The 13,738-nt window shown below is 36.4% G+C and overlaps 1 protein-coding gene across 1 annotated transcript in view; it reads right to left on the reverse strand.

The window, feature by feature from the left end:
* GPBP1L1 (GC-rich promoter binding protein 1 like 1) overlaps positions 1–13,738 on the reverse strand; it is a 56,557-nt gene that overhangs the window by 27,106 nt on the left and 15,713 nt on the right. The window contains exons 2-3 of the mRNA XM_036892949.2: positions 1,583–2,605; positions 1,023–1,137 (exon numbers count right to left, since the gene is read on the reverse strand). Of these exons, the coding sequence (XP_036748844.1) occupies positions 1,023–1,082 (60 nt within the window). The 5' untranslated portion in view covers positions 1,083–1,137; positions 1,583–2,605. The remainder of the gene's footprint in view (positions 1–1,022; positions 1,138–1,582; positions 2,606–13,738) is intronic.

A 13,738-nucleotide genomic window follows, 5' to 3' on the forward strand; every position in this document is an offset into this window, starting at 1 on the left:
TACCCTATGTCAACACCACACAACTTTGCCACTGTCACTTTACTGGAAATATTGAAATCGTATTTCTTCCTTATTACTCTGTTCCTTGTGCCAAATCAATATTCTTTGCAGATACAATGTCTACATACTTTTCAATGCTTTCCTGGATCCTATACCTACCTCAGGCCCATCACCCGTAAGCCTTGGGTCAGATGATGTCAATTATGAGATCTCAGGAATTTCACAAGGGCAATTCAAAATGAAGTTTAGAGTAAAAGGTTGTGGGTCTAGGCCAGGAACATCTTCCTCAAAACTCATATTTAAAAATAGGGAAGGTAGGCCATTTTTTTGGTGAGACTACCTACCTTTGTCCCTCCTATATTACTTGTAAAATGGGAAGCATTTTTAAGTTTACTAGCTTCTCAAAGGTTTCTTAAATCAATAACTTAGGCTGTTATGTGTACTGTGACTAGGGCTACTTTACTCCACATGAACTGGTTGTTCCACTTGTCTTTATTCCTAATGCAACCCACATTTCCTCCAAAATCATTAAGTAGATTATTGCCTCTAAACAGAATTTTCAGGATTTAATCTGAGATGCATGTATTAATCAATCATTGTCTCTCCTTTTTCCTCCACCTTACCTACTACTATAGACAAATGTGCATTCATTCTAAAGGTCCATTTCCTCAAAAACTGCTTCCTTTTTACCTCTGCTCCTTTCTTCTTAGTAATAGGTTAGCAGGTATGTTTTAGTTCCAAAGAGTGCTGCAACTAGTGTATAAACAGGAAGTCTCAAGTGTGCCACATAATGAGAAAAGGTTAGGATGCAATGGAATAAAAGAAGGGACACTTTGCAGCATCAGGGCACACACTGACTTTGACTGCCTAATTATTTATATCCTGTTAAAAGAAATGTAGTAAGTCCTCAGAGAAGGTTGAATATACCCAAAACACCAATACTGTAAAATAGAGGCCACAGAAAATTTGGGATGAAAAGAGCTGATATTTGGAATAGTTCCTCAAGAAATGAAGAAGAGTACCTTAGCTGACTGTGGTGTTGAGAAATTTAGCCAAGCAGGCACAAAGTCATGCTGCGCCATTTAGGTCCAGTGTCTCTTTTCAGTAAGGTGAGGCATCCAACCTCATTGCCAGGATCTGAAAATGAGAAAGCTCAAACCATTTATGCTTGCAAGAACCTGACACCAATGTATAAAGGCATCTGTGATTACTCTCAGATGCCCTCTTTACAGAAAGATCTGCCCTCTGAGCCTCTTCAGATTACTTACTAGGCTCCATACCTCAGAGAAGTTCTAAATAAAAGCAACAGTCTATGAATATATGACCGTGAAAAAAACAAACAGACAAATGTGACAGACCTGGAGGGCTATATGAAAGAAGCTAATATATTTTTGAGTTAAAAGAACCATGAATTTTTCTGTTTAGTTCACATTAACTTCCTCAAATACCAACCAGCATCAGTTTTCCTCCAAACCAGCCCACTGATATTCTCCAAAATTAAATAGATCAAAAAGCAGTATATATTCCCCTTGATACATATACATACACAGTCTTCCAAAGTTAGACACAGGAGAATATTTACCCCAGAGTGTAACCTCCGTGGTCCTGTTTCCTGAACTCCTTGAGTCTGCCAGCTGGATTTCCCACGTGGTTCTCGTTAAAAGGGTACTTAATTTGGCTGGCCAGCAGCACGCCTTGTGATGAAGCACAAAGAAGCCAGGCTCTGTGTGGATCACTCTCAGTCCCCTCAATTGCTCATCTTAAACTATCTAGCTCTTGACACGTTTCCGAAAGGGGGAAGGGGAAAGGGGGAGGGGGGAAGGGGAACATAAAAAGTATTTGTTACATTTAAAAAATGGGGGGAAGGGGAAAGAGCTATGTCTATGTTCACCTCATGCAACTTCCTCATGCATCACTGCAGTGATGGCAATATGATGTTGCTTAAATGGATAAAACATTGACATTTGCACAGTGAGCTTAAACACTGTTCATAACAAGGCCATAGTTAGAAAAGAGAGGTGGACTCGTGTGGGCAAATAATGTCATCAAAGTAACAGATCAGAAATACAACATTAAAGAGCTCCCAAAGATCTGAGTAGTCAACTCCTATGGCAAAACAGCCACATGACAAAGCCCTTAATTTACAAATCTCATTATTCTTACACAGCTGCTAAAAACAGTGTGCAGACATGTACTTATATTTGTCTTATCCTTCAAAATCTAAGGACATAAGAAATCTTGTTAAAAAAAAAAAAATCAGACAGGAACTTGATGTACTTTTCCTGCCAAATAGCAGCTTTCAAGGCAAATTTCTTGGTATAAAGCTCCCACCCAAATGTATCTTCTATTTCTTTGGTCTTCACTATTTATAAGTTCACAAGGAGAAAGATAGGGGTTAAGGACAGTCAAGGAGAGTTCCAAAGTGAGGTTTTCTTCTCTTCAGTTTTCTGTATTTCACTTGTTCGGTCCCTTCCTGAAGACTGAATTTAGTTAGCCACTGGAAGGCGATATGAAGAAATCTTCTACTGTTTCAGTAGAGAAGTCACTTATTATTTTGGATCCATTTCCATTATTCAATCATTTAAAAGGCCACTGGAAGCTATCACTATAAATAAAAAACAGAACACATATCAGAAGAGGCAAATCATTGTATTTGCTAAAATGAGACACAGTCAAATGATCAATCAAATAATGGCCCTAGAAGTCAGAACTCTTTTTCTTCTTCTTCAGTATCTGATAGGACTATAGTACTCTTTTTAAAATTAAGTTATCATTGATATACAATCTAATGAAGGTTTCAAATGAACAACATTGTGGTTACAACATTCACCCATATTATCAAGTCCTCACCCGCCCCTCCCCATTGCAGTCACTGTCTATCAGTGTAGTAAGATGCTATAGAATCATTACTTGTCTTAAGGAGTCAGAACTCTTTAAGTCCAATTTAAACATTAATTTCATGTGTCACAACCTATATCAACAACCTAACTGGCTAAAATTCTTTTAAGAAATTACAAAAGATTTTAGAAAAGTCACCTGCACAGTTTGTTTTTTTTTATATAACCATTTCTCCAATTAGCTATCAAAGGTAATTTGGAAATTAATGAGTCTGTTAGATCTAGATTTTTTTCTTATGCATGATATAGTTTGCCCTAAGTGGTCAAAGAGCCATATAATTTGCTGGTTTATTATCACAGTCATCAACTGTCTAATTATTTAGTGTTAACCAGTTAGATCCTTAAATACAAGAGATACATCACAGCATTCCTCAAGTATTTACATAGTTTTAGATAAACTCTTAGGCTCTGACTTAAGACATGCCGTAAAAGATGACACAAATATTTCTTTGGTAAATTCCCAACAATTCTTCCAGGGACTACAGAGTTTTTCAATACAAGAGAATGCTTAGGTGTGTGGGCAATTCTGGTCTATGCTGCAACTAGTTTGGAGGGTATTTCTTACATCAGTTGGCAGTCTTAATCTGTTTTAAAAGTTCATGAGACTAAGAAATATCAAAATCAGGACAATAAATCTCTGTAAGGAAATGAAGGGAAATAAATCAAAATGAGGTCCCAGGGTGCTTGAACTGTATCCATAATGTATTATTTCTTGAGTGATGGAAACAATACAGTAACTATCCACTTATCTCTCCATTTCTTACGTACTTGTAATAATTACATATTAATAGAATGAGCATAAAAAGGTTAGGTAAAAGATGAACAGGATACTGGGGACTAACCAGGATGTGAAGGGTGTCCATGTTGGGCAACAGCAGCCCAGTGTAGAATGCCAGAACCCATTAGGCGACATGTTATAAGGCTAATAGCCCAGCAGAAGGGCAGCCCAATGCAGAGTGTGGGGCGTGAGTGGAAAAAGGAAGGCATTCTGGCAGAGCGAAAAGACCAAGCAGGACGAGAGCCCCCAAATAGCAAGATGCTGTGCACAGGCATTACAATTGGGGTGTGTCAGAGAAAGAATCTGTGCAAGGCAGGAGGTGGTTAACTGGGGGTTTGTTACACACCGGCAACTAATCAAAAAGTAAAAAATACTAAGGAAAAATGGGAGTCAAACTTTTTACTGTGGGGAAAAAGGAGGCAATGATAAAATTTCAAAATACTTAAATAGAATGACAACACTATGAATAAATTTGCAACATAACAGCTGGAGCAGTATGTAATGGAAAAAACAAGCTTTAAAAACATCTTTTAAAAAATGAAACCAAAACCAAACTGCCCCAACTAATAAGCATTTTTATCAAGATGAGGGGAAAAAAGCAGTAAAGCAAATATAAGGGAACAGAAAGGAAAGGAAAGAAAAAGCTGAAGAATGAGATGATTAAAAAATGACAGTTCTTTTGAAGACGATTAATAAAAGACAAACTCTGGTAAAACTGCTTGGGGAAAAAAGATACAAATAAGAAAGACAGCATGAGAAAGGGGAAATAAAGACAACAGATTAAGAAGTATTACAAACAGAACAGTATTATGAACAATTATGTGCTAATTTGAAATTCTTAAACTAGGTAATGTTTCTATGAAATGGCAAAAAATGGGCACAGAAGTAGAAAAACTTTAACAGACCTGTATATATTACCATATATACCACAGACATGTAATATGAAATGGGTCCCAGGTGAATGGTCCCCCTCCAAAAGGGTCCCAGGTGAAGAAGAGAAGCTGAAATCTCTGCCTGTAATTTGCTCTCTTGGGTAGCAGAGGTATATAACTCACGTTAGTGAGCTGGGCCAGGGCTGGTGAGCACTTTGGCCTAAGCCTGGAGTTTGAGGCCAGCCTGCACATAGAAGAGCTAGTTGAAAAATAATCCCTTGATATTGTTCTGTGGTCTAGGCTAGAAATTTTTTAAAATCAGGACTGACACACTCTGGGAGAAGACCATCTTTTAATACAAATTAATTAAAAAAGCCAATTCACAAAATACTTAGGAAGAAGTAAAATAAACAAGATTTCAGAACTGATAGGATATGGGAGGTAAAGGAGAAATATAGGCTCATGCTCTGATTTCTAGCTTGTACAACTAGGTAGATGACCATCATATTGTTCACTGACATAGGGAGTAAATGCTGCCTATTCCTTCAGTATAATTCAGAGTTGTTTTTATATAGGCTTACACTGCAACTCCCAGTAATAAATGACGACAACATGCCTGCAATAGGTTCTTAGGAAAATATCAATCAAATCAAACTTCCTTATGCAAAAGACTTAAGTAAACTGTGTATTGCATACCTTTTGTTTTAAGAATTCTGGTTTAAACCACAGAGAACCTGAAACTCAAGGCAGGGAGGTGAACTCCCCATTAGGTTACAAAACTGTTAGACACAAAGGAAGATGCCTCAATTTAATTCATAAAGTTTCCTTTTCAAACCTCACTCAACAAATTACAGTCTTCAAAATGACACATACATACCATCATTTCAGTCAAGAACTCAATCCCAAATTCATCTAGTAGAGTCCCAGTTAAGGCAGTGATTGCAAAGGAAATATATTAATTGGCAATGCTTTGCTATTAGTGTTAAAGTCCTAAAGCTGGTATACTTCTAACCACTACTTATCCACCATTCTCAGCACACTCTGACACCTAGGATGTAGTTATGAAAGAAGGTGGTCTGTGCATTCATGTGCAGGTATGAGGTAGGGGGGAGATGTATGACAAGTGGGAGTGTTCAGTAAAAGGGAACAAATAAAAAAAGATGAAGAGGACAGATAAAAGAAATTCCTGTTCTGGAAGCAAAAGACTAAAGAGAAACATGATAGAATGCCTATAATGATAGGATGAAGGAACTGTTTTATCTCCTCTATTAGTCAAGTGTTTTAGTAATGAAATTTGCAAATTTTTAGAACTTTCAATACAACTTTATAAAGCACTTCAGTGATGCCTTTTGGGACTGTTTTTTATAGGGTGATTAATTGAAGGGGCTTTTGCTTAACTACTGAGAAATTTTGAGAAGGAAAGATTTATCACTTAAAACTCTCGGAACTTTAAAAAATGTTGCAAGATTAAGCTGGGGGCGATCAAGTTTTTTTTCTTTTTCTTTTTAAATATGAGATGTTAAGTATGTGGTCTGGAGCTCAGAGAGGTGTGGTCTGGAGCTCAGAGAGGTCTGTTCTGGAGACAGAATTTTGGCAACTATCAGTATTTGGTAGACGATATCAGGAGAAGAGAGGAAATCTAGGAAGGTTATAAAGATAGCAGTTTCCAAATCCAGTCCTTAGTTTCCATTTTTATTTGTAACTACAGGTTCCAATTAGCCTTCGACAGAAGGACTGGTTTCAAAGGCATTACTATACTAGTATCTTCCACCCTTCACTTCAGTTTCTATTCTTGGTTGCCAAATCTCTCTTCTGAAATCCAGGTTCAAACTGTATTACTATTCTGCTCAGAAATTTTCTGGCTTCCTATCAACTATAGAATAGGATTTAAAATTTTCAATCTGATATTCAAGAAATAAACCTATCCCCAAAAGTAAACTCCCCCCCGCTGAAATCCTCTTTATGTACTTTAATTGTGCCTTCTAGTACACTTACAATGTGCTCCTTCCTGGATAGTTATAAATGCTGATCTTAACTCCCAGCAGGCCAGAAACTTATTTCTAGAATCCTGCCTGCCATTCTTTGAACTCACACAGCATTGAGCATGGTGCCTTGCATGTGGTAAGGACTCAAAAGTTTAATGAATTTTTATAAATTATAATAAAACAAGGATACAGAAAAATCAGAACTCTTATACATTGCTGGTACAAATATAAAATGGTGCACCTTCTGTGGAAAACTGCTGGCAGTTCCTCAAAAAGTTAAACACAGTGTTACCATTATGACCTAACATTTCTACTCTTAGGTATATATCCAAGAAAAATGAAAATACATGTCCTCACCAAAACTTGTGAATGTTCACATCAGCTTTATTCACAACAGGTACAAAATACATATAACCCAAAAATGTTCATCACGATAATGATGTGTGGTATATTCACACAAAAGAATATTATATTCAGCTGTAAAAAAGAACGCAGTACTAACACAAGCTACAACATGGGTAAACCTTGAAAACATCATGCTAAAAGAAGTCAGATACACAAAAGGACACATTATATGATTATATTTATATGAAACATCCAATCCATAGAGACAGAAAACAGATTAGTGGTTACCAGGTGGTTGAGTGAGGGAGTGTGACTGCTTATGCACACCAAGTTTACGTATGGGTAAGGAAGAAGTTCTGAAACTAGATAATGGTGATGGTGGCACTGTCAATGTACTTAATGTCACCAAACTGTACACTATGAAATGGTTACAATGGTAAATTTTATGTGTATTTTGCTACACTAGAAAATTATAAAGTTGTTGAGTAAATAGAAATAGTCAGTATTAAATATAAACAATGTTGTACTTCATCCATTCTTTTTCAGATTTTATATAAGGGCTTTTTCCTTTCTCCCTACCACATGCCTATCAGAAATGCATGTATCTGAATACCTGATCCAATCATTCATTCATAAGTATTTGTCTAATATTTTACCTTTCAAAACCTATGACTTATTGGGCATCTCACATATGCTTGACAATCTGCAGGTACTTCACAAGATGACCAAAACTTTATACACTATAGTTAAACTCAAAGTTCTAGGAGACAATGTTCCTGATGAGGGCCTTACTTCAATCTCCTCCACTTTAAGTTCCCTTTTTCACTCTACCTGTGTGTGTTCTTGATCTCAACCACTCATTTTCTCCACAGTCCAGTAGTGTCACTATCAACTACCAGTAACTTCAACATCTACACTGGTTTCACTCAACAAAAAAATCACACCAAATTCTTCCCAACTTTAACAGAACCCCTCCCTAGAGTCTGTATTTCCTTTAGGTATTTATGTTTCCTTTCAGTCTTTAACAAAACTTCTAGAGAGCAGTGTACTCTTATGTCTTCATTCTTTCACTCCCCCATTTATTCCTCAATCCATAGCAAGTTACTGTTCCCCCACAACTCCAACAAATACTAATACATCCTTCTAATTCCAAATTTTGATGGTATTTCCCAGTTTACCTCTAAAATCAAAGTTGTGCTATTTCACATTTCTTTGAAGATTAATAAACCAAGAGTATAGAAACAAGCAACACATCAATTTTCTATTGATTCTTAATCAAAGGATGGATGAAACTAAATACAAAGCCAGTGGGTTACCTACTCCCATTCTGGGAGAATTCTTGAAACACTCATCTCAACTCAACATCCATTTTATCCTTCCCTCCTTCCTCCCACTGAGACCAAATTAGTCCTCTATTCCAGAGATTAACAAGAAAAAAACTGACGTAGGCTCTAACATTAAGGGACTTCCCTAAGGTAACATATCTAATAAGCACCTAGGTCAGGCCTGGAACACCAGTCTTCTAACTTCACTGCTTTCTGAATTACACTGTGGTAGTTACTATCCAGTCATAAAATATGGTTCCTAGAATTAGAAAAACAGAACAAATTCCACCTTAAAGTCTTTTGGAACAAGTGTACTAATTAGGAGTGTTAATTTAAATGTATGTGTTGGCAGGGGGCTGCCTTTCTTTTTGTACTCCTCTCATTATTTATCCATGTTAGCCAAGTCTGGCTTCCAGGACAAACTGAAAGACTTGAAAAATTAAACTTTCGTCATAAGGAAAAAAGCACAGAATAAATGTGGCTGGTAAGCACATGGTTCCCTATATTAATAAAACTGCAATCTCGTGTCCTTAAGCTATGCAAATGCCCAAAAGAACAAGACCCATAATTCTGACTCCTCCATTGGGAAAAATTACTCAAAACATGCAAAGAAGCCACAAGAGGTTTTTTTCCTGCAAAAAATGTTATCAGGCTTATGCCAACTGACTTGGGCTAAAAAGGGTAGATGACCATGGAGAGTATTAAAGGAACTTCCCTATGTCTCACTTCCAATATGCTCATCTCTCTAAAGCTGATCTGCCATGTAATATAAATTAGTCACAGGGATGAAAGTACAGCATAGATAATATAGTAAAAAATACTGTAACATCTTTTTATGTTAATGGTAACTATACTAGTTGGGGTGAGCATTTAATAACAGATAACTGTCGAACCAACTATGCTGTATACTTGAAACCAATGTAATACTGTTTATCAACTATACTTAAAAAACAAACAAACAAAAAACACCATCCATCAAAGACGGTATCTATAGTCAAGGCACCTGGTTCACAAGTGTCCTTCTCACTCATCTTACTATGGTGTACACCTTAAGTGTATTAAAAAGAAAAATAACAAGTCTTTTGATTCATGTTAGAATAGTCTGATTGTATTGTGTGGTGACAGGAGTTATGACAATTTTTATTTAATGACCTCACCTCTGGGTCCCCTTATTAGTATCAAAGAATGCCTTATTAGTGAGATCAAGTATGGTGAGAACACAGAGAATATGGGCAAGGTACAGAGTGTTATTTCATCTAGTTAACAGACCCATAGCAATGCTCCTGGAAAAGCATGCTGGGAAATAACCAATCTATTGTGAACATCAGGGAGGACTCATTCACCTGAACCTGAGACTGTGTCCCAGCTGTACAATGAATGTGTCCCAGTTGCATGTTGTACATGATTCCAGGTTATCGAGGGTTAATTTCTTACTTCAAAGAAATTAACATTGCAACTTTGGATCAAGGGGGTATATTGCACTTTGAAAAGATTAAACTTACATTGCATATTCTTTAGGACATGAAGAAACACAAACTTTTGCTGAAAGATCCGGGATACTATAATCTATACTCATTTCACTTAGATGTAAATTTTTCGTTCAGTCACACATCCACATTTCATTGCACATTTACTCATTCCTACCATATATTTATGTGATAAATTTAAAGGGATTCTTTATGAATTCCACTGTTTACCAAAGTTCTTGGCACAATAAACGGCACACCTAAAAACAGAACACCTACACCTACATATTAGGTAGGACAAATGTTTCTGAAATGTAATCTAAGATGTAATGTCCTAAAACTGATAAGCAAACAAAAACTTCATTTAATTCAGGTAATTTCTTGCTCTCAGATGCTGACTTGCCATTTTAATTGTCAAAAGCATAACTATATAAGCACATCGTCAAGAAATGAAATTTCTTTTCTAGCTATACTATATGCAATAATTCAAAAGTTACCTCTAAACACCACTGAGACTTGATTCTATTAGAAATTCTCTTAAAAACAACCTATGGGATAAAATACCTAGGAATAAACCTAACCAAGGAAGTGAAAGACTTATACTCTGAAAATGACATGACACTCATGAGAGAAATTAAAGAAGATACCAATACATGGAAACACATCCCATACTCATGGATAGGAAGAATTAATATTGTCAAAATGGCCATCCTGCCTAAAGCAATCTACAGATTCAATGCAATCCCTATCAAAATACCAACAGCATTCTTCAATGAACTAGAGCAAATAGTTCTAAAATTCATATGGAACCACAAAAGACTCTGAATAGCCAAAGCAATCCTGAGAAGGAAGAATAAAGTGGGGGAGAAGAATTACACTCCCTGACTTCAAGCTCTACTCCAAAGCCACAGTAATCAAGACAATTTGGTACTGGCACAAGAACAGACCCATAGACCAATGGAACAGACTAGAGAGCCCAGATATAAACCTAAGCATATATGGTTAATTAATATATGATAACGAAGCCATGGATATACAATGGAGAAATGACAGCCTCTTCAACAGCTGGTGTTGGCAAAACTGGACAGCTACATGTAAGTGAATGAAACTGGATCACTGTCTAACCCCATACAGAAAAGTAAACTCCAAATGGATCAAAGACCTGAATATAAGTCATGAAACCATAAAACTTTTAGAAAAAAACATAGCAAAAATCTCTTGAACATAAATATGAGCAACTTCTTCATGAATATATCTCCCTGGGCAAAGGAAACAAAAGCAAAAATGAACAAGTGGGACTATATCAAATTGAAAAGCTTCTGCACAGCAAAGGACACCATCAATAGAACAAAAAGACATCCTACAGTATGGGAGAATATATTCATAAATGACATATCCAATAAGGGGTTGACATCCAAAATATATAAAGAGTTCACGCACCTCAACAAAGAAAAAGCAAATAATCCAATTAAAATATGGTCAGAGGAGGTGAACAGACAGTTCTCCAAAGAAGAAATTCAGATGGCCAGCAGACACATGAAAAGATGCTCCACATCACTAATCATCAGAGAAATGCAAATTAAAACCACAATGAGATATTACCTCACACTAGTCAGGATGGCCACCACCCAAAAGACAAACAACAGCAAATGTTGGTGAGGATGTGGAGAAAGGGGAACCCTTTTACACCGCTGGTGGGAATGTAAATTAGTTCAACCATTGTGAAAAGCAGTATGGAGGTTCCTCAAAAAACTAAAAATAGAAATACAATTTGACCCAGGAATTCCATTCCTAGGAATTTACCCTAAGAATGCAGCAGCCCAGTTTGAAAAAGACAGATGCACCCCTATGTTTATCGCAGCACTATTTACAATAGCGAAGAAATGGAAACAGCCTATGTGTCCATCAGTAGATGAAAGGATAAAGAAGATGTGGTTCATATACACAATGGAATATTACTCAGCCATAAGAAGAAAACAAATCCTACCATTTGCAACAAAATGGATGGAGCTAGAAGGTATTATGCTCAGTGAAATACGCCAGGTGGAGAAAGACTAGTATCAAATGACTTCATTCATCTGTAGAGTATAAGAAGAAAGCAAAAACTCAAGGAACAAAACAGCAGCAGACTCACAGAACCCAAGAATGGACTAACAGTTACCAAAGGGAAAGGAACTGGGGAAGTTGGGTGGGAAGGGAGGGATAAGGGGGAAAAAGGGGTATTATGATTAGCATACATAATGCAGGGGTGGTGGGGACACGGGGAAGGCAGTATATAACACAGAGAAGACAAGTAGAGATTCTATAGCATCTTTGCTGATGGACAGTGACTGTAATGGGGCATGTGGTGGGGACCTGATAATAGGGGGAGACTAGTAATGGTAATATTGCTCATGTAACTGTACATTAATAACAGCAAAATAAAGAAAATAAAAATAAAATAAAATAAAATGAAACAAAAACAACCTATGGAAAAATCCACAAATATGCAGTGTCTAATTCTTTACCAATCTTGTTTTACATTGGCTCTATAAACAAAGTGCCCTTAAGTACAAGAGTAATACACAATTTAGTCATTTGGTAAGCCTTCTTTGGAAAAAGCTTTTGGGAATCTTAGAAACTGAGAAATTTAATGACTGGGTAAGAAATCATTTCATAGATCAGGTAGTTTAATTTGTGTGTTCCACAGAATTGAAAAAGGATGTAACCTAGTTATCAACTAGGGAGATCACTAAAAATAATTTTTGATGATACATTGTGAAATGATTTTTGGTAAATAACTCAAAAAGGATCCAAAGAATTGAGTGGCACAGATATAAAAGATTACATATAACTTCTTAGAACTCAGATCCATAAAAGTGAAAACAGGAAATGACCTGACATGAACAGTTTTCATTCTAGTAACAATTTTCTATAGCATCAATCACCAATGTAACTTACCTTTAACTGTCTCCCACTGAACCAAGGCATAAAGAACAGGCTGGCATATAATAGGTACTCAATAAATATTTGCTGAATAAGTGTACAAATAAATGGATTGCTGTCCAACAGGTAGTACATCTTCAACTTCACAAGGTAATGCCATATTGTCCAATCAGATGTTACCAGTTTACACAACCAGCAGTGGTTAATTTAAATGTAGTCAAAGTTGTTGATTTCCTTTATGATCTGTATTTTTGCATCTTACGTATAAACAGCCTTTCTTCTCCAAGGTTCAAAGAATTTCCTATGTTGTCAACTTAGTTTTATAGTCTGCCTTTCATATTTAAGTCTCAATCAGTTGGAACTGATTTGTATCCGGCATGAGGTTCAATTTTCATTTTTTACCATGTGAGCAACCAATTGTCCCAGAACTATTCTTTCTACACCGATTATTTCTAAGTACGGACCTATTCCCAGGCTTCTGTTCCACTGGTCTGTTTATTCCTGTATTTCTACTGTTATATTACCATACCGTTAAGATTGCAGTCTACAATCTATTATGGCTTTATAATAATATCTTGGTATATAGCAGGGCAAGGCCCCCCTCCCTACCCCTGTCACACACACACCTTACTGAAGGCCTTGGCTATTCTTTGCACTTTGCTCTTCTGAATAAACTTTAAAACAAGCATGGCAAGTGGGCATGAGAGGCTGTTTGACATAGCTTGGAATGGCAATCAATCAATCTAGATAAATATGGGGAAACTTGAAATCTTTATGATAATCTTCCAAATCATGAGCACATGAGAAGAATTTAGGTATTCTTCAACATTTTAAAATAAGTTTTAAAATTCTCTCCATAAAGATCTCACAGATCTTTTTAAGAATCTATTCCTCGATACTTCATGCTATTTTATGCTACTGTGTTACTTCCTTTAAATGACAATACTATTTACTACTGGTATAAACTATATCCAGCATTTTGCTAAAGTCTTAGGAATTCTCATAATTTGTAGATTCCACAAATAATGACAAAGAAACTCTTTTTTGAATATATTAACGTTTAGGAGCCTCTCAGGTATCAGAGTGTAGATGTTAAGTAGGCAGCTAGATACATGAATCTACAGTACACAGTAGGGAAACAGACT

The sequence above is a fragment of the Manis pentadactyla genome, chromosome 4 (assembly GCF_030020395.1).
Source record: "Manis pentadactyla isolate mManPen7 chromosome 4, mManPen7.hap1, whole genome shotgun sequence".
NCBI lineage: Eukaryota > Metazoa > Chordata > Mammalia > Pholidota > Manidae > Manis > Manis pentadactyla.